Raw genomic sequence first — 23,475 nt, forward strand, 5'->3', positions numbered from 1 at the left:
GAGGTTAACTGAGAGGGCCTGTAGTTTGCTAGCAATCGCAGCCAATATTATGAACACCAAGAAGACTGTTTTGATGGTAAGATGTCTTGCAGGACAGCTGTACATGGACTCAAAGGGTGAACATATAAGAAAAGTGAGGATTACATTTATGTCCCACTGGGGCATAAGAAACGGGGGCATAATAAACGGAAAAGGGGAAAACAAATGATGAAGGCCGAAAAGGTACCCTCTTAACTGTGCCCAAAGCAAGGCATTGCTGAGAGGAAGACAATGCAAACAAAAGGATTTTGGACAAGGAGTTCAGTACACCAAACCACAAATTTGTCTCATCAGCAGTTGTATACAGTCCTTGTCAAGGGATACCTGGCTGCCAAGATGACGTCACATACTTTGAGAGGCAGACTGAATACTCTAAGCTTGTTGCTGCCCAATCCCCATGCATGCTGATGGAGAATGTGCAGGTTCAAGTGCAGAACCCTGTACTGTTACTGCGAGAAGAAATACTCCTGAAGAGGCAGCCTGATCAGAGAACAGAGAATCATGTTCAAGAATGCGGGATACCATAAGCCCAATTCAGAGCCACCATGATGACTTGGGCCAGGTCGGTCCTGATCTTCTTCAGAACTCTGGGCAGGAGTGATATCCGCGGGAAGGCATACAGGCGTCACGTCCACCAATTGAGAAGAAATGAGTCTCCGAGCGACAGCCGCTTTGGAAATTACACAATGCAATAGTGCTGCCATTGCACATTCTTGACGGTGGTGAAGAGATCCAATGTTTTCCCCAATCATTCAAAAGGCCTTTGGTCACCACCAGGTGAAGACGCCTCTTGTGATCGGTGAGGCATCACCGGCTGAGTGCATCCACCCTGGTGTTTAGGAAATCCTGCCAGGTGCTGTACGACCAGGAAAATGTCCTTAAGTTACAGCCATGTCCAGAGGCATAGAGCCTCCTTGATCAGGGTCCAAGACCCAAATCTGCCCTGTTTGTTGCAGTACCACATGGCAGTGGTGTTGTCTTTGAACATCTGAGCCAGCCTCCCCTTGACAGTTGGGAAGAAGGCTGGCAATGCCAGCATATCGCTCTCAACTCCATCATGTTGATGTGGAGCTGAGCCTCCGCCACAGACCAGGGTTCCTCTTATCACCTCTGATCCCAACTCAGAAGTGACTCATCTGTTACTACTGTAACTTCCCGGTGGAGAAGAAAGAGGGGCCTGCTGCTGACCTGATGTCAGTTCCTCAGCAACCACTGCAGATCTTTTGCAGTTCCCTCCGATATCTGTACTAGATAGGAATGATTTCCCTGATGCTGAATCCACTGGAACTTGAGATCCTAGTGCAGATTCTGCATATGCCAAGGGGAATGCCTTACCAACAGGATGCTGAAGGCCTTGAAGTCCAGGATAGAGGCTGAAACACCAGAATCATAGCCTGAATATTCTAGACTTGCCGCTCTGGAGGACAGTCACAGAAAAGTACTGTGTCTACAATGGCTCCAATGTAAGGGAGCGTCTGAGAGCCATAGTCTTGAGGTGGGTGTCGACTGCCTGAAGTGAGCTTGGTTTTAACAGTCAGTCGTTGAGGCAGGGGGAAGATTAGAACCATTAAACTCGGCAGATGGACTGAAGCCACCCCCATCATTTTGTAAACACCAGGGGGTGCTGGTAAGTCCGAATGGCAGCAAAGAGAACTGGACATGCTCTTCACCCATCATGAACTGCAGGTAATGTGTGTGGGCTGGCAAAACATGAATATGGACATTTGCGTCCTGCAAAGCCAGCGAATCCAGCCAGTTTCTGAGATCCATGGTAGATAGGACCTGAGCTGGAGTGAGCATTTTGAACTTTTCCTTTTTCAAGAAGTAGTTGAGAAGGTCTAGGACTGGACAAAGGCATCCATCATTTTTTGGCACCAGAAAGTAGCAGGAATAGCACCACAAACTACTTTTGATGTTGGCACCCTTTCAGTGGCTCCTTTGTGTGGCCTGTACTTGCTGTCAAAAGCGCAAAAGTTAGTATTCCATTAGCCCATCGGAGGACAGTGACAAGGCTGGCTGAGTTTCTGTAAAAGGAAGGGCATAACAGCGCTGAACAATCTGGAGCAGCCTTTTGTCTGATGTTATTTTTTGCCACCGGGGCAGGTGATGACTGGTTCTGCTGTCAACCGGCTCTTCATGATGTTGTAAGGCCATATTAAAGGTGCTTTGAGGCAGTGGTTATCAGGTGCTGTGGTGGACAGGGTAAACATCTGCCCATGGATCCCACGAAGTCTATGGGAGGCCACAAATGGACTGGGGAGTCTGGTGGCCGTGGTGGCTCGGGTTGAAAGCATGTGATTGCTAGGCCCAGCTGCAGCCATGAAGCAAGGGTAAGGAGGAATGCAGTTGTCGCAGTGCCATGGAATACCCCAAAAACTTAGCGGTTGCTCTGTTATCCTTTAAACGTTCAAGCGCCAAATCCGCCTTGTCACCAAACAGGCGAGTGCAATCGAAGGGCATGTCCATAAGGAATGCTTGGACATCCCCGAAAATCCAGTCGATCTTAGCAAGGTGTGGTATCTAAGCAACACTAAGAAGCAATGGCTATGCCCAGCGAGTCTATCATATTCAGTCTGCAGTGCAGTTTGCAATGTCCATCATATTCAGTGCAGTTTGCAGTGTCTCTGTCATCAGCAATCGCTTGGGAAATTATGGTTCGGGCCTCATCTGAGACCGGGAGCAGTACTTGCGCAACCAAATCCCATACTTCTGGGAGTGTCGCCCCAAAGAAACACACAGTGTTCCCAAAACGCTGAGCAAGGCTGGTGGAAGAGAAAATCCTCTTTTCAAAGGTATCTAGCCACTTAGATTCCATATACGGAGGTACGGCAGGGAATGCATCAGGGTTAACTTTGGACCTAGAGGTCTGGACCACAGGCTCTCAGGGGTGATGTGCTGGGTGAGGAAGGCGGGTCCCCGAGAACGGGGTGATGGTAGTGGGCAATGGTCCTGAATACAGGATTCCTTGAGCAAGACTTGGCCTAAGCCCTAAACAGGACATCAGTGAGGGCTTCATTAAAGGAATTTAGGGGTTCTGAGGAAGATGACCAAGGTTGAAGCAACTCTATCAAGACGTTGGACTTGTCCAGGACCTCAGCAGCCTTCTGCACCACCATTACAAAGGAGGCTCCTTTCTCGGTATCTAGAGTAGGAGGGGAGAGGAGACCAGTATTTGGAGTCGGTGACCATGCAGATCTACGACCAGAGGAGTCACAGAGATCATGTGACTCAAAAAACGCCTTCGAAGAAAAACAGTCCAAGCCAAACACTAGATGGCAGGAGTATCTACAAAATGTGCATCTACATGCACACATGCTACAAAAATTAATTTAGACCTCTAGCTTATATGACTATCAGGTTAGAGCATTGGTGATAGCAATAAGAATACCATTTATGAAAGCTAATACAAAGCTACTACTAACTGAAAATACCACAAGTTCTCAGATGTTCTTCTGTTCAAACCAATCATGCCTTCAAGTTCAGTTTTTCCATTATTTGCACACCTGAGTTATTCAAAATCAAATTCACTTTCCCACGGGAAATGGAACACGAGGCATAACTTAAATTCATTTTCGGATTTTGATGGAGACTGAACAGGACATCTGAACGGTTGTACTTATTGCTGCACTCGTGTGGAGTTCCACCACTGTTGTAAAAGTAAACCCTTAGTAATAGAATAAGACTGTGGGGGGCTGGTTATGTATGCATTGGTAGTTATTCAGAATTTTTCAAGCAGCCCTGTGGGGAGTAAGTTAATTACCCAAGGATATGCTTGTGCCTCCAAGTGCTTTAATTTCTTTCCATGTACTTGGTCCCGTAAAGATGATTGTTTGAGGTATACTATTACTCGTTTGCCTGTTTCTTGATTTTCCTATGTTGAGGCCAAGAAAACAATAACTCCTTTGATGGATGCACTACTAGGACAGAAAATAATACAACTATGGTCATTCAGGAGCAAGAACAACTCCCTGACTTCTGTCTGGCTCTGCAGCCAAACGGAACAACAGCAATGCACTCAGCAGACTTTGTGTGCGCTGCCACCAACTAAGATTCCTTTTCAGATAATCATGCAAATGGATACTGAGATAGCAATCGAACGTGCAGGTGCACAGTAAAAAGTCAAGAATGATGCGCTGGAGAAAAATGTGCTAAAGCCATTGTTTTATAAACAAATAGAAAAGTGAGCAGCTTGATATAATTTAGCTTTTTCATTAATATCTTGAGAAGGGCCAATGAAAGAGATGGGTCAGCAGGCAAAAAGAAAAGGCCAAGAATGAATGATTGTGAAAAAAAGCTATATAGGGTTTAAAAATGCATATAATGTAGATTCCTACAGATTTTGGCTTCTTTTGCAAACGGTGATAACTCAGACCTTCCCCTATGACTTGTCTATCTGTACCTAGATCCCTGAACACTGCTGTCCTTAAAATGGAGGGTCCACTCAAACACTGGATGTGGTCTTGATAAGTTTATTGGTCAAGATGATCTGAAGTCAGAAACCTCTTGTGCAGGCAGAAGTATAGAGTTCTCAACTGCATGTGCCTTTAGGGCAGATGGTGGTAAGAGAGGGGTTTTAAAATTAACAAGTTTAGCGCAAGCAGTTAAGAGCAAATATTGAAACAAACCAGACAACCAAACTTTGAATACATTTTCATTTAAATTGTCCATGGTCAGGAACTTTTCTAGACTAGACGCAAAAATCATTAGAGACTCTTATCTATACCATTCATGAAACCCAAAACAGCTCACCCTGCTACTTTGTCATCAGCAAGCCCTGGTAAAGTGATAAGGAAATATACTCTGACTTAAGAGACAATGACAAAACAAATCAGAGATCAGCGCAGTTCGCACAAGCAGAACACATACAGAATACATTTATCAAAGTAGAAGTTCTTAAGGAAACTGAATAGCCAACACGTTCTGAAGGATAAATCTTAAAGCTCGACTGGATTACCAAAGGAACACCTCAAGTACCAAATCAAGAACAAAGTATGAATTTGCAATCCAAGAACGTAGAACAAAACTTGACAAGTCAATGTATTTATCCATTGAGCCATCTTATTTGTATGTTGATAAACATATTAGGAGAAAGACGAAAAACGCACTCCAGGATCATTATACTGCAATCTGGAGGAAATTGAGACTAGCATTTATACACCCTAAATACAAACCCAAATCTAGATCTGAACCTGCCAAGGCACGATTACAAAACTGCACTCATTCTGCTTAAGGAAACATTAAAAATAGGATTACTCTTATTATAGAGTTAATATATCAATTTATGAAAGGAAATAAAACACCACAAAGGATATCAGAGCTGAAATAAGTCCAGTTAGGGTTCCCAGGGCTGCAGAGCCAAAGAACATCTTCAGAAAGTACGTCAAAGCCTGAAGAAAGGTTTGCCATCCACTTACATCAGACTCACTTGTTAATCCTTCAGCAGTGCTGAAAACAAAAGAAATATGTTATAAATAATAATTTGAAGAGTACTTTTTCAAAGAGTACTGAGCCTCCGCAAATTTTGAGCAAAACACATAGGTATATTTTTACTTATGGTATAACAAAATATACTTGGGGTTATACATAAAGAAAACCATCCCCTTATCTTTGGAATGTGTTATTTCCAAGCCAATTGCACAGTAAAGATATAGTAATGACCAACAAATGTAATGCTATTCACAGTGGATAGTCTGCTACTTTCAGTCTTTACATTCCCTTTCATTAACAGCCCACTGAAACACAACAAAGAACTATCGCCTGAGTTAAAACATTAAGGAAAAAGATGGGTGAGGAAAAAGGGGAAGAACAAAAAGGAACGAGAGATAGGAGAAGGGGAAGTAGAGCTAGAGGTGCAGGATAAGGAGAGCAGAAGAGGAGGGATAGAGAGGAGAGCTAAAATACTGAAAAGAAGGTTCATATATAAGATCAGAGGCATTTAGAAATATGGCAAACCCCCTTGGAAAGGGAGATACATGCAGAAAAACTTAAATTTCGATTGTCAATGTCCCAAAGAAAAACATTAAGATGCATCACCATACAATTGCTACCTACTAAAGAGTTTATACTGTTCTCGTTTAACTGTCAGACTGTCTCCAAAGAGGTTAAATTAGAAATCAGAGGGGAGAAGTTTCCTCTATTGTGGTAGATATAGGACCCTTTGCTTATGTAAAGCCTGGAGAACAGTGAATGAAATGCTGCTAGTGGAAAATTAATCAAATGGCATAACTTCCTCCAAGAAGCTATGCCTTAACTTGTAGAATTTTAAGTGTGATTAAATTGCTGAGAGAAATCTATGTGAATGACACCAAGCCTTTTAAAAATAGTCCCGCAGGGCTCTCTTTCAGCAACTGATGTGGTGTTGGTCTGAAAATAGGTTGACAAAATAGGCTGTCAGAAAACTGGGTTGACAGTGAGTTTTAGCTCCCAACCATGAGAAGCATCATAAAGTCTCACGAGTTATTCTACATGGGCATTTATGGCATTCACCTAACTGCAACTACAGAGATGTCTTGGCTATACAGTCACTAACAAACGCCAATGGCATGTCAGTACAAATTTACCGACTGAGAAGCTCACTACTTTTTCTGCTATGTCATATAGTGGTGTTGTCTGAGTTAAGGTATATACAAGCAGATGGACAGTTATCTTTGAAACTAGCTCATACAATGGCCTGCTTGCTCTTATATACACTTTAATGGTCTATCCGATCAGAATTCTGCAAAAGCATGTATATTTAGCATCATTTATTAATCTACCCCAAAACTGGTTCTACCCCAAAATCAGAAAAATAATGATGTCATGAGAATGCACACTTGCATCATCAAAATCTCTGAAAGTGTACCACATATTCATAACAACCACTGCACTGAAACATTTTTTGTGATTAAAGTCCATTGCGTAACACTCTCCTTCTGTCTCTCTAAAGGAGTCACATATCCTAGGACCACAGTGAGTACAATGAGACTTCAGATCCCACTGCAAAGCCCCAATATGACATGTGGTGAAGTGAACAAGCAGGATACACAAGCCCAATACGCCAACAAGTGTCAGAGCTGCTCTCACCGAGGTCCAGGACTGAGGCCGAAACATCGGGAATGCCCTAGACTGGTTGCGGAAGAGAAAAGGCCCTGAACCTCACTGTGTCCAAGATAGCTCCGATAAAATGGAGCTTTTACGTAGAAGTCAGGAATTGCATCAGCTCATTTATCCAGAACTTCAATGATGTCAGGAGGTTCTCAGTTGTCTGGAGGTGGTCTTCTACTGACTGGGGAGCACCTTCCATCAACAGCCAGTTACAAAGGTAGGGTAAAACTGGTATCCAAAAACCTCCAAAGCATGTGCAGCGACCGCAGCCATCACTTCTGTGCACACTGTAGACTGTGCCTATAAAGCCGAAGAGGGGAGCACGGCAAACACGAAACGCTTTTGCCCCACATTGAACCGCTGGTAATGTCTGCCGTCCAGCTGGACGGGCACCTGAACGTAAAAGTGTGGCAGGTCTAGGGCTACTATCCATTTACTAGATCCAGGACAGACAGAACCTGGGCAAGCGTGAGCTTTCTAAATTTTCCTTCCGTAGGAAGATATTTAGAGAGCGAAGATCTGAAATAGAACAAAGGCCTCTGTCATTCTTTGGCAGACTGATATAGCAGTAGTAACAACCTGCCCCAATTCCAAGACTGGAACCCTCTTAATGGCCCTTTTTAACTGTTGGGTTCGCACCTGCTGCAGTAAAATGGATATGTGCTCCTCTGAGAGCTGCTCTCATTTGGGCAGAAGCTGTGGAGGGTAGGAAAGAAACAGAAGGGCACAGTGCTGCTGGACAATATGGAAGACGTATATATAGGATGTCATGGGCTGCCACCACAGAAGAAAATGCCAATTCCTGCGGCTGTATGCTGCTAGCGGCAAATCAAACTGGCTTGGAAGCTGATGCTGCAGGGGAGAGGGACTGTGGGAAGTTCGGTGCCGCTGGTGGCCTGCACAATGTCTGCCTGAACCCCGGCAATGAAAGGGCTGAGGTGACTGCAGCAGAGATGGGGGACTTGGGGTTGTCTATACGCCAAACCTCTTGATTAGCTCGGAAGGAACAAAAGCAAAGAGGGAACTATCTCTACTGGTCAAAAGGTCACCATGGCCCATTTTCCCCTGAGGCGCTCGAGGGCGGAATTAGTCCTTTCGCCAAATATGCATGATCCATCGAATGGCAGGTCCATGATGGAGGCCTGTACATCTACAGAGAAGCCTCTGGATCACCTTCATGAGTGGAAATAGAACATTAAACTAGTGCTGGCTGCTTGCCCTAAGCAATCGGTACCGTCCAAACCAGCACGAATCGCATAGTTAGTGGCATTCTGAACATCTTGAATACTTTGAGCCAACAAGACAAACTCTTATGTGCCACCATCAAGATCTCGCCGACCATCTCCAGTAGGTAGCTTTCATTAACCAACCTCTAGGCTAAGCTGGCCTAAGAGAACAAATGTTTCGCAAACAACTTAATACTGTTTGTTTGGAAAACAAATTAGGACTCACCTTGCTGATGGAACCATCAAATTCGAAGGGTTAGATTGCTGAATAAGAAAATGAGGTTCACGCCTTTCTGTGACCCCTGGCTATCTGCCTGTTAAATATTGGGCAAAAAGGATCGAGTACAAGTTCCCTAAGGGTGTCAGTTACGGCTTCATTGAATGGTATTTTGGCTCAGAAGAGTTTGGCCTAAGCTGAAGGACATCAGTAAGCACATCAATAGAGGGGTGATGTAAATTCTGAGGAAACATTCCTCACAAGAATTAGTCGTAACCCAAAAATCAGAGGCCCACATTGAGTGGGCATGCTGCCAACATCTGCTTATGATTTTCACGGCATATCAGAAAGCTAGTAGTCTTGGGTGGAGATATCATTCCCTTGCTCCCTGGAATTGGTTTGAAAAATCTGTCAAACCGTCAAGAACCGCAAGAGGTCCGGATCCGTGTTCAAAGGAAATGAAAGGAACTGACGTCTGTGTGGGGTTCTTCTGTGAAGCTCAACTTCAAGAATGGGACAAGACAAATTCTGAGTACTATGGTGCCACCTCGCAGCTTGAAGAATCAATGCTGTGAAAAATGTCCCGACCCAGTCTGGCATCTGGAGGACGTTCTATAAGTGAAAAGTACCCATTAGAACTATAATTATGCAAAACATGACGCAGCATTGCATACTTCCAGTGGTTCTGTCTTTATATACGAGTCTGTGAACACTTTTGATTAAATGTTCAGGGTCTCTCAGGACAAAATCATATCAAGTTGATAATTAAAGGAATGGTTCTCAAAAATCTAACTGAAGATTGGCCAGATGCAGTATTCCTTATTGTGGGCACCTTCATCTTAACCTTTTCTCAGCAGATACAAATTGATAACCTAACAATCCAGCAGGACTTTTACTTCAATGTTCCAAAACCGGACAATCCAAAACAGTAGAATTATTTAACAGGTAACCAACTGCTATCATTCCTCCATCTATTAAATTTGCACTGTTTTCCATCTGACCAGCCAATGAATTATATTGATCGCTCCAAGCAGAGGGATCCTGTGGTAAATTACAGTATTACCCAATTGGACTTTTTCCTTCAGGTAGAGTGCTACCGTTTTCTTTTGTCACTCATCACATTTGTTCATACAAGTACTAAAAACAACAATTTCTGTGCTAGGGGCTGCAATGGGTGTGTCTCAAAAGGAAATACTCTAATGGTCCTTTAACTTGTGTGGCCTTATTTCCAGTCTGAAAAACTCAAATGCCACATATTGTCAATGGTAGCACTTGGTCTAATGTTGATTCTACCTGAGGGCACATTACTTCTACTGTTTTGGAATCAGCCTTTGAATCCAAGGTAAGAACTTAACCATTGAGCTTTAGCTGGTTCACTAATGTTTCGAGAAAGAAACGAGCTAAGGCAGAGAGTTATAACAATCATGGGATTACTCTTTTTCTCATTTGCAGGTCTGGCACACCAAAAGGCTTTGTATGTTTATCATTTATCCCAATGTATAAGACTATGCAGCCCAGAAGGACGATGTATCTGTGTAATCAAGGATGTTGAACATATAAAACATATTCCCTGAAAAATATTTCAACAGTGCAATTTGTGCTGCGGTCCAATGTTATCCTTAGTTTTCCACTGGTCACTGCTAAAAATAAAGTTATTTAAAGAGAGTCCACTTAATGGAGCACCAGGCCCAGAGGTGCCTCCAACTCCCCAATTTAAAGGGGGTATTGCTTTTTGGTCTAAAATCATCTTGGCACTGTTATACAGATCTTGTTTGAATGCCTTCAACATCTCTGAATCTTCAAAAGGTTTGATCATATGTCTCTTTATAAACAGGTATTGGCAAAGGCAAAAGGTCTCACTTTTGGGTCCCAATAGTCCTTTTTGGTGATGCTAAGCAACATCGGTAAAAAGCAAAGCTTTTTCTTGCGCAGGTTAGTATCACCAAAACAGCTTGTGCTGTCTGGTATACTCAACTTAAAAGGGGGACAATTATTTCCCTAGTACCTATCACATGATAACCCTTCTAAAAGCCAAAGTATAATTTTATGCATACATGCTTCTGAAGACTAACAAGAAAGGTTGGACATAAATAAATGTGGTATGCATATTGTATTGGTTTTAAAGGGAAATTTGATTATGTTTGTAAGAACCTTCTTTGTTCATGGCTGTGCAAGTGTGGCATCCCACCAACTCTAATCAAAGGCCCTATGTGGATACTTGGCTTCAGCCTAATTTGGGGGTCTATGAATTATATATCACTTAAAATTCCTACTAACCATGGCATGAAACTGGGATGTGTTCTTGCCTCCAGTTAGTTAGTCAATTTTTTTGCAGAGTTTCATATAGCGCGAACTTGACCCGACTCGGGTATCAGAGCGATTTACATAGCACCAGTTACGTTACATGAGGACACACATTCATTTTTGTTAGGCACGGGGAGATTAAGTGATTTGCCCAGAATCACAGGAGGTTTAGCGTCATTACCGAGACTCTAACCCAGTTCCTAAGGTCTGAGGTCAAGCGCCCTAGCCGTTAGGCCAACTCCTCTCCCCATCAGATACCTCAAAGCTGTAAGCATATCACCACCACAATTACACTGAATTTCATTCTCATTCTTGCAGTAAGAAAGCGCGCTACTCAATCTCAGTTCCATTGGCCTTCGTAAGGATAATTTCAATTGTGTCCATAAACTGGTAGTCATTGGAGATAAAACAAACATAATGTTCTTTGGGCAAGAGCCACATCTGTTCCACAGCTGATAATTTAAAAGAAAGATTGTCATCTTACACCTATTTTGGAGTATGGGTGAACTCACAAGTAAGCATTAAATACCATCATGCTAAATTGAAAAGCGGAGCTTCTGTTCCTAGATTTTGGAAGAATACATTGTCAACTCTCCAGCTATTTAGCTGAAAGTATACTGAAAGGTATCCAAACTAGTTGGGACTCACCTAATGTCCCCTATTTAGGTACTTTTTCGTTTTGTCGCACTCATCGAGTCTATGTTGGCTAAAATTAGAATTGGTTTGACCAACCTAACGTTAGCGTTAATATTGTGACAGAGCTAGATTTGTCCCTCCAGCCACATTATAAACAGATATTTGGGGGTTACTCTACCGTCTCTACCTGCCCCTAGAATGACTACTTTATGAAAACTCTGGCAATGCTAAATTGAACTCTGTCTAGGTCCCCCATTTCAAATTATTTGGTTTTTAAACACATTACCTAAAGGAGGTTTCATCTATCCTCGAAAGTTGAAAATACCGCTTCACTACACAATTTTAATGAAGCTAAATACAATCTAGCAAGCTAAAGGATCAAAAAGTACAGGACTACCCTCCTCACACCACTCTCAAAACTTGCTTGGTATAAATTCCTTGTATTAAGCTGACGCTGACACTGCTGATGGAATTTAGAAAAGGGATGGGCAAAGGAATTTTGGCTCCGTGGCTGCAGGAGGCACAATTTACTTCATAGTCTGTGTCTTTGCCCACATTTCCTGAACAAATGTGGTCATTTACTAAAGCCTTTTCCTGCTATTAATGTTCACTTAATCTGCAATGCTAGTAGTAATTGCCTGATTAGCCTTTCTTCTCAGCTATTATGAAGGGAAACAACAGACTACCTTTTTTAAGACAGAGAAAAGAGGAGGCCAAAAAAAGAAACCTCCAAAGTGCAATTGACAGACAACATTCAGATACTAAATGTTTATACCCGACAGTTTTGTAGAATTTACAAAATAACAAAGTGGATCATTGATTGGGGAGATTACTCTTCACATGGGCAAAGAAGCATGGACTTTGAATCAAACTGTCCTTAGGGGAAACAGATAACTTCTGAGAGATCCCAGACAAAATTTAGTCAAAAGCACCCGCTCACAAATATTTTTCACAAGAGATAGATAAAGTTTGGGCCCCTGGTCAATTTGCTGTTTAAAAAGCACATTTTGGTTACTCCACATTGAGATCCAGAGTAGTAATGGAGCGAGCTCAACCTAGTCTTCAACATATGTCTGGCCCAGCTACTCATGTATGAAATAATGTGGACTACTTGGTCCGAATCCCACCAAATGCCTACAAAACTGCTTCTCCTGTTGTATATTAATACAATTGGCAAATCCCCATTTAGTAAGAACTGAACTGGTAAGCATTTCAGTTTGTAAATCTCTTAAATGGGAAGAACAGGTTTACTGCCAACAGTGAGTGAAACATCATACAGGGCCCCAAGGGGCTGGTGAAAGTGGAGACAGAAATTGGAGATGCAAGGTAGGAAACTGCTTCGGGAGTAAAATGGGACTCTCAGGTAAGAAAACTCAGAAACCTTGGAAGGAATATGCTACTTACCAGTATGCATCTGTTCTTGGCATAGAGGGCTGCAGAGTGGTACATTTATGAATAGATCGCCATCTGGTGTTGGGCTCGGATGATTGCACTTTGTTTTTCTTCTGGAGAAGTCTTTGTCGTCATAGGTGACTCCTCCTCTCGGTGTTAGTGCGCATGGGCATCGGCTCCATCCTTAGATTGTTTTGCCATAGTAGGGTTAGATGGAGTAGTGTAGTGTAGTACATAAAGATATGCCCATGTAAATGTATCTAAATAAGATAATGTTGGGACAGACACAGGTTTCCGGGGAGGCAGGGAGGGCATGTACCACTCTGCAGCCCTCTATGCCAAGAACAGATGCATACTGGTAAGTAGCATATTCCGTTCGAGGCATATGGGCTGCAGATGGTACATTTATGAATAGATTGTACAGCAGTTACCTCCCTAGCGGTGGTCACCAGTGTCTGTCGCAACTGTCTGAAATAGAGTTTTTAATACAGCTTGGCCCACTCTGGCTTGTTATGCAGCCTGTACATCAACACAGTAGTGCTTTGTGAATGTATGTGGTGTAGACCAAGTTGCTGCTCTACATATGTCATCTAGGGGAATGTTCCCTAAGAATGCCATAGATGCTCCTAGTTTTCTTGTGGAATGAGCTCTAGGAGGAACAGTTAATGTTCTCTTTGCTTTAATGTAACATATTTGTATACATCTTACAATCCATCTTGCGATGCCTGCTTTAGAGATAGGATTGCCCTTATGTGTTGGGGAAAATGCTACAAATAGTTGTTTAGTTTTCCTGAAGTCTTGTGTTTTTTCTATGTAGTACAAAATGGCTCTTTTAACATCTAGTGTATGTAGAGCCCTTTCTGCCACCGTCTGTGGCTTTGGAAAGAAGACTGGTAATTCCACTGGCTGATTGATGTGGAATGCTGAAATTACTTTAGGCAAGAACTTTGGGTTTGTTCTAAGAACCACTTTATTCTGGTGTATCTGTAGGAATGGTTCTTGTATTGTTAATGCCTGTAACTCGCTTACTCTTCTGAGTGAGGTAATGGCTATAAGGAATGCCACCTTCCATGTAAGGAATTGTATTTCGCACCTATGCATAGGTTCGAAGGGTGGCCCCATTAGTCTGGTGAGTACTACGTTGAGGTTCCAGACTGGGGAAGGTGGTAATCTTGGTGGAATGACTCTTTTAAGACCTTCCATGAATGCTTTTATCGCTGGTACTCTGAACAGTGATATGCGCTGCCTGTTTTGTAGGTATGCTGCTATAGCTGCTAGATGTACTCTGATAGATGTGTACGCTAGATTACATTGCTGTAAGTGTAACAAGTAGCAAATAATCTCCCTTGTTGATACGTCTAGAGGGTTGATATTGTTATTAGTACAGTGTATAGCAAACCTCTTCCACTTAGCTGCATAGCATGCTCTGGTGGTTGGACGTCTCGCTTGTTTAATTATTTCCATGCAATTTGGGGGGAGATCTAAGTACCCAAATTCTAGGATTTCAGGAGCCAGATCGCTAAGTTCAATTGAGTTGGATCTGGGTGCATTATTTCTCCATGGTTCTGTGTAAGGTGCATGGGTAGAATTCGTAGCTTTTGATGTGGCACTTGTGAGAGTTGCAGAAGCGTGGTGAACCACGGCTGTCTTGCCCACGTGGGTGCTACTAGTATCATGGTCATTGAATGTTGTTGCAGTTTCCTGACCACTAATGGGATTAGTGGGAGAGGGGGAAAAGCGTATGCAAATTTGTTGGACCAATTTATCCATAACGCATTGCCCTGCGACAGGTGATGTGGGTACCTGGACGCGAAGCTTTGGCATTTTGCGTTCTGATGAGTGGCAAATAGGTCTATCTCTGGTTGTCCCCATCTTTGGAAGAATGGCTGCAGTATTTGTTGGTGCAGTTCCCATTCGTGTATTTGTTCCGACTGTCTGCTTAAGATGTCTGCTATCTGGTTTTGAACTCCTGGTAGGTGTTCGGCTAACAGATAGATGTTTTGAGGAATGGCCCATCTCCAAATTTCCTGTGCTAGTCTGGATAATTGGAGAGAGTGCGTCCCCCCCTGTTTTTGAATATAATACATTGCTGTCATGTTGTCTGTTCTGATCAGGACTGCTTTGTGGATAACATGTATCTGAAAGGCTTTCAATGCTAGAAACACTGCCAGTAGTTCTAGATAGTTGATGTGCAGTGATCTTTCCTGCACACTCCACCTTCCTTGTACTGTGTATTTGTCCATATGTGCTCCCCATCCGGTGAGCGATGCGTCTGCTGTTATTGTCACCTGTGGAATTGGCTCTAGGAACGACCGCCCCTTAGTAATGTTTGTTCTGTTCCACCACTTCAGAGAGCGGTGTGTGCGGTCGTCTACCAACACCAGATCCGTAATCTGTCCTTGAGCCTGATTCCACTGTGTCGCTAAGCATTCTTGTAGCGGACGCATTTGTAGTTTTGCATATGGTATTAGCAGTATGCAGGATGACATCATGCCTAATAGCTGCATGAACACTCTTGCTGTTAGTGAGTGTTGTGGCTGAAATCTCTGAATGATTGTAAGCATTGCTTGGACTCTGATTGGGTTGGGGTACACTTTGGCTTTTTCTGTGTCTATGGTAGCCCCCAGATATTGTTGAACTTTGTTTGGTTGTAGGTGTGACTTTGTGTAGTTCACCGTGAACCCTAGCTGGTGTAGTAGCTGAATTGTCTTTTGTGTGTGTTGCAGACACTCCTCTTGCGACCTGGCTTTTATTAGCCAGTCGTCCAAGTATGGGAAGACATGAATTTGTTGTCTTCTTAGGTGAGCTGCTACCACTGCCAGGCATTTTGTGAACACCCTTGGTGCCGTCGTGACACCAAATGGGAGGACTTTGAACTGATAATGTTGTCCTTCTACCACAAACCTGAGGTATTTCCTGTGGGCTTTGTGAATAGGGATATGAAAGTAAGCGTCTTTTAGATCCAGTGTAGAAAGAAAGTCCCCTTTCTTCAGTAAAGGAAGTACTTGTTGGAGCGTGACCATGTGGAAATGTTCCGAATTTATGTATGCATTGAGAGGTCTTAGGTCCAGTATTGGCCTTAGAGACCCGTCCTTTTTGGGGATTAGGAAGTATAGGGAGTATACTCCTGTTCCCTGTTGGTGCTGTGGAACCTTCTCTATGGCATGCTTTTCTAGCAGTGATATTACTTCCTGTTTTAACAGTGTCAGGTGATCTTGTTTCATTGGACGCTGTTTGGGGGGGATGTTTGGTGGGGTAGCTGTGAGTTCTAGGCAATAACCATGTTGGATAATTTGTCTTACCCACTTGTCTGATGTGATGTTTTCCCAGACAGGTAGGAATTGTGATAGGCGTCCCCCTACCGGTGTTATATGGTCTGGGGGAAGCTCTATGAAGTCACTGTTTTGGGGTTGGAGAGTTGCGGTTGTTGTTGTTTCCGCGACCTCTACCCTTGTTGTTGTTACCCCTGTATCCACCTCTAGAATTACCTCTGGGTGATGTAGGTGTAAAAGAGGTTTGCTGTTGGTTTGTACCTGTACTTTTGGATCCTCCTCTATAGGTGGATCTACGAAAGGAACCTCTTTGTGTCGGCTGTTGCAATGCTCCCATTGATTTAGCCGTTTCTGTATCCTTTTTCATTTTTTCTAGGGCCTCATCTGTCCCTGTGCCAAAAAGTGTTTTCCCATCAAAAGGTTGGTTAAGTAACGAGGTTTGTACCTCTTGTTTGAATCCTGACACTCTGAGCCATGCATGTCTCCTTAACATGATGCTTGTATTTGTCGACCTTGCCGCAGTTTCTGCCGCGTCTAGGGCGCACTTTATTGAAGTGTTAGTAATTAACTTCCCTTCTTGTATAAGTTGATCAGCTCTCTTTTGATGTTCTTTAGGGAGATGTTTGATGAGTGTTTCTAACTCATCATAATGCGCTCTGTCATACCTTGCAAGTAGTGCTTGCGTATTAGCTATGCGCCAACTGTTTGCCGCTTGAGATGCTACTCTCTTGCCAGAGGCATCTATTAGTTTAGACTCTTTGTCAGGAGGTGGCGCTTCTCCTGTAGATAAAGAGTTTGCTCTCTTGCGAGCGTTTGTGACCACTAGTGAGTCTAGAGGAATTTGTCCCTTAATGTATATTGGGTCTTTTGGAGCTGCCCTATATTTTTTATCAATTCTTGGGTTCAATACCCTAGCCCTCACTGGGTCTTTGAATATCTCTGATGTATGACTGAGAAGGCCTTTTAGCATTGGTAGTGTTCCTGATGTTTTTTGTGCAGTAGGTAGTGTCTCTAATAAGAAGTCCTGTACTAGAGGTTCTGTATGTAGGTCTACCTTATGAAATGTTGCTGCTCTAGTAATGAGTTGTGCAAACCCAGTATTGTCATCAGGAGGTGAAGGTTTTGAGGGATATGACTCAAGGTCGGTATCATTACCTGATCCCACATTATACTCCTCCCATGGGTCTGCCTCCTCTGGGATTGTGTCCTCATCATCCCCAGGGTGTCCCCCCTCCCCTGTGTCACTCTCTCCATCCGTTGTAGGTGTAGATGGACGTGTGGGAGGAATATCTGGCCTATTGTGAGGAAGAGGCGAAGATGGTGTGTGAGGTTTGGGAGAAGGGGGAGGAGTTGTATTCGTCCCCATTGTTCTCTTCTTTGGATGAGCCTTGACGTCCAAATGTTCATGTTTCCTCTTTTTAGGTAGTTCTGTGACTACCTTGCCAGTCTTTGGGTCAATAAACAAAGTCTTTTGTTTAGGATCCGTTCCGTGTTCCTGTGTCGGTACCGCAGTTTTCGGTTCCGAAAGGTGTTTTTTCTTTGAAATGTCCATTTGTATTTTCGGTGCCGAAGTTTTGTTCGGATCCGACTTCTTCGGTATCGAAGATGTCCCCGGTGTCGAGGGTGTTTTCGGCGCCGAAGCGTGCTTCGGTGTCGACATGGACTGCTTCGACTTCGAGCTTTCCTTTACCTGGTGCTTCGGTGTCGATGTGGTCGGTTTATCGGAACCGGAACCACTATGATGGGGGACCGAGTGTTTCGGTTTCTGTTTCGTTGCCGGGCTCGAAGGCGGGGCATTGGAAACTTTTTTCGGTTGTCTGACCGGGCTCGAGGGCGGGGTCGACACCGTGCGGGGTCTGTTTTTCGGTAAAGGGACGTCGTCACTCACGGTTTGTTGGACGTCGATTTCCTCGACGTCGGACTCGTCCGCTTCTGACCCCGCCTCGTCGGCCTCTTCTTCCTCCTCTTCTGGGTGCTGGTCCTCGAACAGCTCCGGGATTGCTTGTGACTGCATTCTCGATACCTCGTGTCTTCGGGCTCGACGGTTTCTAATCGTCGACTTTGACGAGAACGCTGCACAGGCCTCACAGTCCCTGGATTCGTGTTCAGGGGACAAGCAGAGGTTGCACACTTCGTGTAGGTCCTTGTGTGGGAACTTAGCACCACACGTTGGACATTTTTTGAATGGAGTCCTTTCCATGGACCCCGGGCTGGACTACGTCGAGTTTCTCGTAGTCGTCGTCCTTCGAATCGCGTCGGTATGGAGTGAAGTCGCGTTCGATAACGATACCGTCGATTTGGAAAGGAATACGCGCCGGTTATAACCTTCTTTGTTGAAGTCGGTCCGGAGCGCTTCGATCCTCATCCGAACCCGATGGTGGAAAAAAACAATCTAAGGATGGAGCCGATGCCCATGCGCACTAACACCGAGAGGAGGAGTCACCTATGACGACAAAGACTTCTCCAGAAGAAAAACAAAGTGCAATCATCCGAGCCCAACACCAGATGGCGATCTATTCATAAATGTACCATCTGCAGCCCATATGCCTCGAACATAGGTTTGCCCTTAATGGAGATTGGTCTAACTTTGAGAGTATCCTTTGCAACCACATACTCTGTGAGAGCGAGCAACATAAAAAAAACAATGACACTTCCAAACATCAGCACAGCCCAATTGCAAAAACCTTTATTTGAGTTCAAACGTGGAACAAGAAGGAGTAGTTTCTTACCTGTAACTCTAGTTCTGTAGTAGGGGTATCTTTGTTATAGTCATAATCTTTGAATAGTCCTGCCCATGTGCGTGGACCCCGGAGCAATCAAAATTGTCTCTTAAGTTGTCCTCTTCTGCAGTCCTGCATAGACACTTAAAACAAAATCAAAGATACATCTTTCAACCTGACATTAGCAAAGCTACATTGGCCAGCACTTCATCCTGAAGTGAAAAAGGATAGCCAAATAATATTGAAATTTACACATTTTGCAGAGTTTCACACATAGAGAAACTCCACTTCACAAAAATCCTTTGTAATGATAGAGAGGAAGGGTTGGACAGACAAGCCCCATAGGCTGCCGTTATGTGTCTGGAAAAGGGATACCGTGCCTTTAACCGCATGCGCGCTAGCGGTTTTCCCGCTGCGCGCTGCGATTTAAAAAAAAACCACATTACATGACGAGCTCAGCTCGTCATCAGCGTAGCGCAGGTTACGCGAACGCCGAAGGGGTTAAGGAACCCTCTAGAGACCCTCGGTATCCCATGATGCACAGCCAAAGGCAAGTTACTTTCAGTTCTTTTTGAAGGTGTATAAAGCCAGGCCTGTAGCATTCAGGATATCAACGTTTCATCCACCGGGGAGGAGGGTGGGTCGCTTATGACTATAACAGAGATACTCCTACTACAGAACTCGAGTTACAGGTAAGAAACTACTCCTTCTGTAGTAGGGGATCTCTGTGTATAGTCATAATCTGTGAATAGAATCGCAAGCCCATCCCAAACAATCCAAACCCAGTAGTGGAAAAACATATAGAATCACTACTGAGCAAATAAATTCCTCAGCGAAGCCTGCCCAACTTGCGCATCTGTCCTGGCATCAGAGTCCACGTAGTAATGCTTGGCAAAGGTATGGACAGACTTCCAAGTAGCAGCCCTACAGATGTCTGCAATGGGAACATTACGCAGCAAAGCCGCTTTGCCTCTGGTCGAGTGAGCCGTAGGCTTACCCCCTAGAGTCTTGGTAGCTTTCTGGTAACACAGTTGTATACAGGACACAATCCACCTAGCTATGGACTGTTCGGAGGAGGCAAGACCAGTCCTGACCGATCCGTAATTAACAAACAACTGATCTGATCTATGATTCTCCTTGGTCTTCTCTAAGTAGAATTTTAACACCCGTCTCACATCAAGTGAATGACGGGACCTCTCCGCCGGAGAGGAAGGATGTTGAAAGAACGTTGGCAAAGTGATCGTCTGATTGACATGGAAATCAGATATCACCTTAGGGAGAAACTTCGGGTGAGTCCTCATGACAACCTTGGATGCATGAAATACAGTATAGGGCTCTTGGCAACACAGAGCCTGGATCTCACGCACCCTGCGAGCCCATGTTATAGCTACAAGGAAAGCTGCCTTCCAGGATAAATGCTGTAAAGAAGCCTTATGAATAGGCTCAAAAGGCTCCTTCATCAATCTAGACAGCACCACATTCAGCTCCCACGGAGGAGAAGGACGCCTAATGGGAGGAAAAACATTCTTCAAACCTTCCAGAAAATCTTTGATGACAGGGATTTGGAAAAAGGAAGTTTGTGAAGGGCATTTCTTATACGCAGTTAAAGCTGGGAGGTGAACCTTAATAGAATGAAAATTAAGGCCAGATCTCTTCCATTTGTATGCGTAGGAAGTCCTCATAGATGGTCTCTTTGCCTCTTTTAGTATCCCCATGCAGTTCTGTGGAAGATTTAAATGTCCATACTGCACTAGCTCAGGGGCCATGCTGCCAAACTCAACGACGAGAGGTTGGGATGCACCATCTGCCCTCCGAACTTCGTGAGAAGGTCCGGCCGATATGGAAGCCGAAGATGGGGCAGGAGAGACCGGTGAAGGAGGTCGGTGAACCACCACTGCCAAGGCCATTCCGGAGCAATGAGGATCATCCGGGCCCTGGATTGGGACAGCTTGATCAGCACTGCTGGGATCAGGGGAATGAGCGGAAAAGCGTATAGAAAGCTGTTAGACCAGTTGATCCACAGTGCATTCCCCAGAGTCCCCGGTTGGTAAAACTTGGAGGCGAAGTCTCGTCATTTGCTGTTGTCGGCGGTGGCGAACAGATCGAATTCTGGAGTGCCCCATCTTGCGAAGATGTTTCTTAACACCTCGTTGTTTAAGACCCACTCGTGATTTTCTTGAACGAGCCTGCTTAGCGTGTCTGCCTGAGCATTCTGCACACCTGGCAGATGGGTAGCCGTTACCGTCAGTCCCCTACCCAACAGCCAGTGCCAGATCGCTTGCGCTTCCTGAGACAGTGTGCAGGATGTCGAGCCCCCCTCCTTGTTGAGGTAATACATTGTTGTTGTGTTGTCCATCTGCACAAGCAAGCTGGCCCGGAAGGATGGGTGAAAAGCTTTCAGCGCCAGATGAACAGCTCTGAGTTCCAGAAATTGATGAGATACATGTATTCTGTCTGAGACCACGTGCCTTGGATCTGAAGGTGGTCCGAATGCGCACCCTAGCCCTGGAGAGGCGCATCTATTACATGGTCTGGGTGGGTATGTCCTTGTGGAACGGAACCCCCATGAGGAGATTCCCTGTTGAACACCACCACTTCAGGGATTGTAGAGCGTGTTGAGATAGTTGGATCCTGTCCTCCCAGCTCCCTCGTTTCTGGTCCCATTGATCCTCCAGACATTCCTGTAGCGGCCTCATGTGGAGGTGTGCATGTGAGGTGAGAAAGATACAAGAGGCATCGACCCCAGGAGAGAGGACACCGTCCTCACCGTCGGTGATGGAACGGACATGAAAGTCTGAGCCTTCCGAAGGATCAATAAGCGTCGCTCCTCCGAAGGACACACGCTTGGCTTGAGAGTATCGAAGGAGGCTCCCAATATTGCAGACACTGAACAGGAGTCGGGACAGACATGGACATGTTGATGTGCAGACCCAGTTGGTTCAACAGAACGGCCGTCCTATTAAAATGTAGCTGCGCTTCCTGGAACATGGGTGCCTTGATCAGCCAGTCGTCCGGGTACAGGAGCGGTCATAGGGCAGTCGAGCTTGCTGCCTTCATGGAAGTGGCTGCTGTACTGCAGACCTTCCTCCCCGCCGAGTCCAGTCTGCGGCTTTCTTTGTCTGGTGGTACCGTGGACGACAGAGCCATAGAGTGTTGTTTCTTAGCCACCAACACTATAACCGAATCCGGAGAAGGATCAGTTCGGAGGAATGCGGGATCCGAGTCCGGGGGCCTGTATTTCTTCTGAAGTCGTGATGGAGCTGACTTCACAGAGGCAGGCGTCAGGAACAGTTCCATAGCTGGTTCCTCCAAACTGGGCACTAGAGGAAGCAAGGGACGAGAGAGTTGCTTCCGTTGCAGTGTCTCGAAGATGACAAAAGTGGAAGGGGTAGGCGCAGCCAGCGCGATCCCTAGTTTAGCCGCTCCCCTTAACAGCACATCTTGAAAGGTGGCAATGTCATCGACTGGTGACACCCTCGTAGGAGGAGAGTCTGACAAGGTCGGCGAATATCTTCCACCACTAGAGGAATCGTGTCCCTAGTGTACCTGGACCGTGATCTCTCACGGCGGTGACGATGTTGAGACCTGGTAGAAGATCTGCGCCTGCTACGAAAAGTGATGCCCCATCCGGGAGCGAGATCTCGGCCTTCTGGGCAGAGGCGGAATCACCGGCACATGTGGTTGAGGCTGAGGCGGTGGTGGTGGCTTAGGCGGAGCCAGAGGCTGGGGCGGAGGAGGCGGAGGCGTTGGCATCCGAGGCCATGGAGGCGACAGACGAGGGACCACAGGCTGGGCCATTTCCGGAGACCTAGATGGTGAATAGGTCCTGGAGTATTCTGAGTCCGCGGAACGAATCACTCTCCACCTCTAAAGCTGGCATTTTGACAAAAAGAGGTGGCTTAGTTGCTCAAAAAAGACAGCAAATGGAAGATAAAGGACCAGACGTCGAGTGAAACACTGAAACTGTCAAAAAAGCTCCAAAAATTGAAGTTATACCAATAAAGGTAGAGCTCAATGCTCCAGGGTCCTGCTAGCAGGAGCCGGAAAGAAGAACTGAAAGTAACTTGCCTTTGGCTGTGCATCATGGGATACCGAGGGTCTCTACAGGGTTCCTTAAAGGCACGGTATCCTTTTTCCAGACACATAATGGCACCTTATGGGGCTTGTCTGTCCAACCCTTCCTCTCTTTCATGACAAAGGATTTTTGTGAAGGGGAGTTTCTCTATGTGTGAAACTCTGCAAAATGTGTAAATTTCAATATTATTTGACTATCCTTTTTCACTTCAGGATGAAGTGCTGGCCAATGTAGCCTTGTTAATGTCAGGCTGCATTATTTGTCTTTGATTTTCTCTTAAGTGTCTATGTAGGACTGCAGAAAAGGACAACTTAACAGACTATTTTGATTGCTCCGGGGTCCACGCACATGGGCGGGACTATTCACAGATTATGAGTATACACAGAGATCCCCTACTACAGAACTTAACACAACATACAATCTGGTGTTTAGCTCATGTGGTTTCCTATTATCCTGACAACAGATGCAGTGTCTGCCCAACAAAAGACATTGACTTGAGTTTGAGGTTTCT

General features: G+C 44.8%; 1 protein-coding gene across 1 annotated transcript in view; it reads right to left on the reverse strand.

Moving 5' to 3' along the window:
- The window catches only part of SLC9A8 (solute carrier family 9 member A8), a 409,071-nt gene that overhangs the window by 153,894 nt on the left and 231,702 nt on the right, over positions 1 to 23,475 (reverse strand). Inside the window, exon 9 of the mRNA XM_078651847.1 lies at positions 5,352 to 5,484. Within this exon, the coding sequence (XP_078507973.1) occupies positions 5,352 to 5,484 (133 nt within the window). The remainder of the gene's footprint in view (positions 1 to 5,351; positions 5,485 to 23,475) is intronic.

Source organism: Lissotriton helveticus, chromosome 7 (genome assembly GCF_964261635.1).
Source record: "Lissotriton helveticus chromosome 7, aLisHel1.1, whole genome shotgun sequence".
NCBI lineage: Eukaryota > Metazoa > Chordata > Amphibia > Caudata > Salamandridae > Lissotriton > Lissotriton helveticus.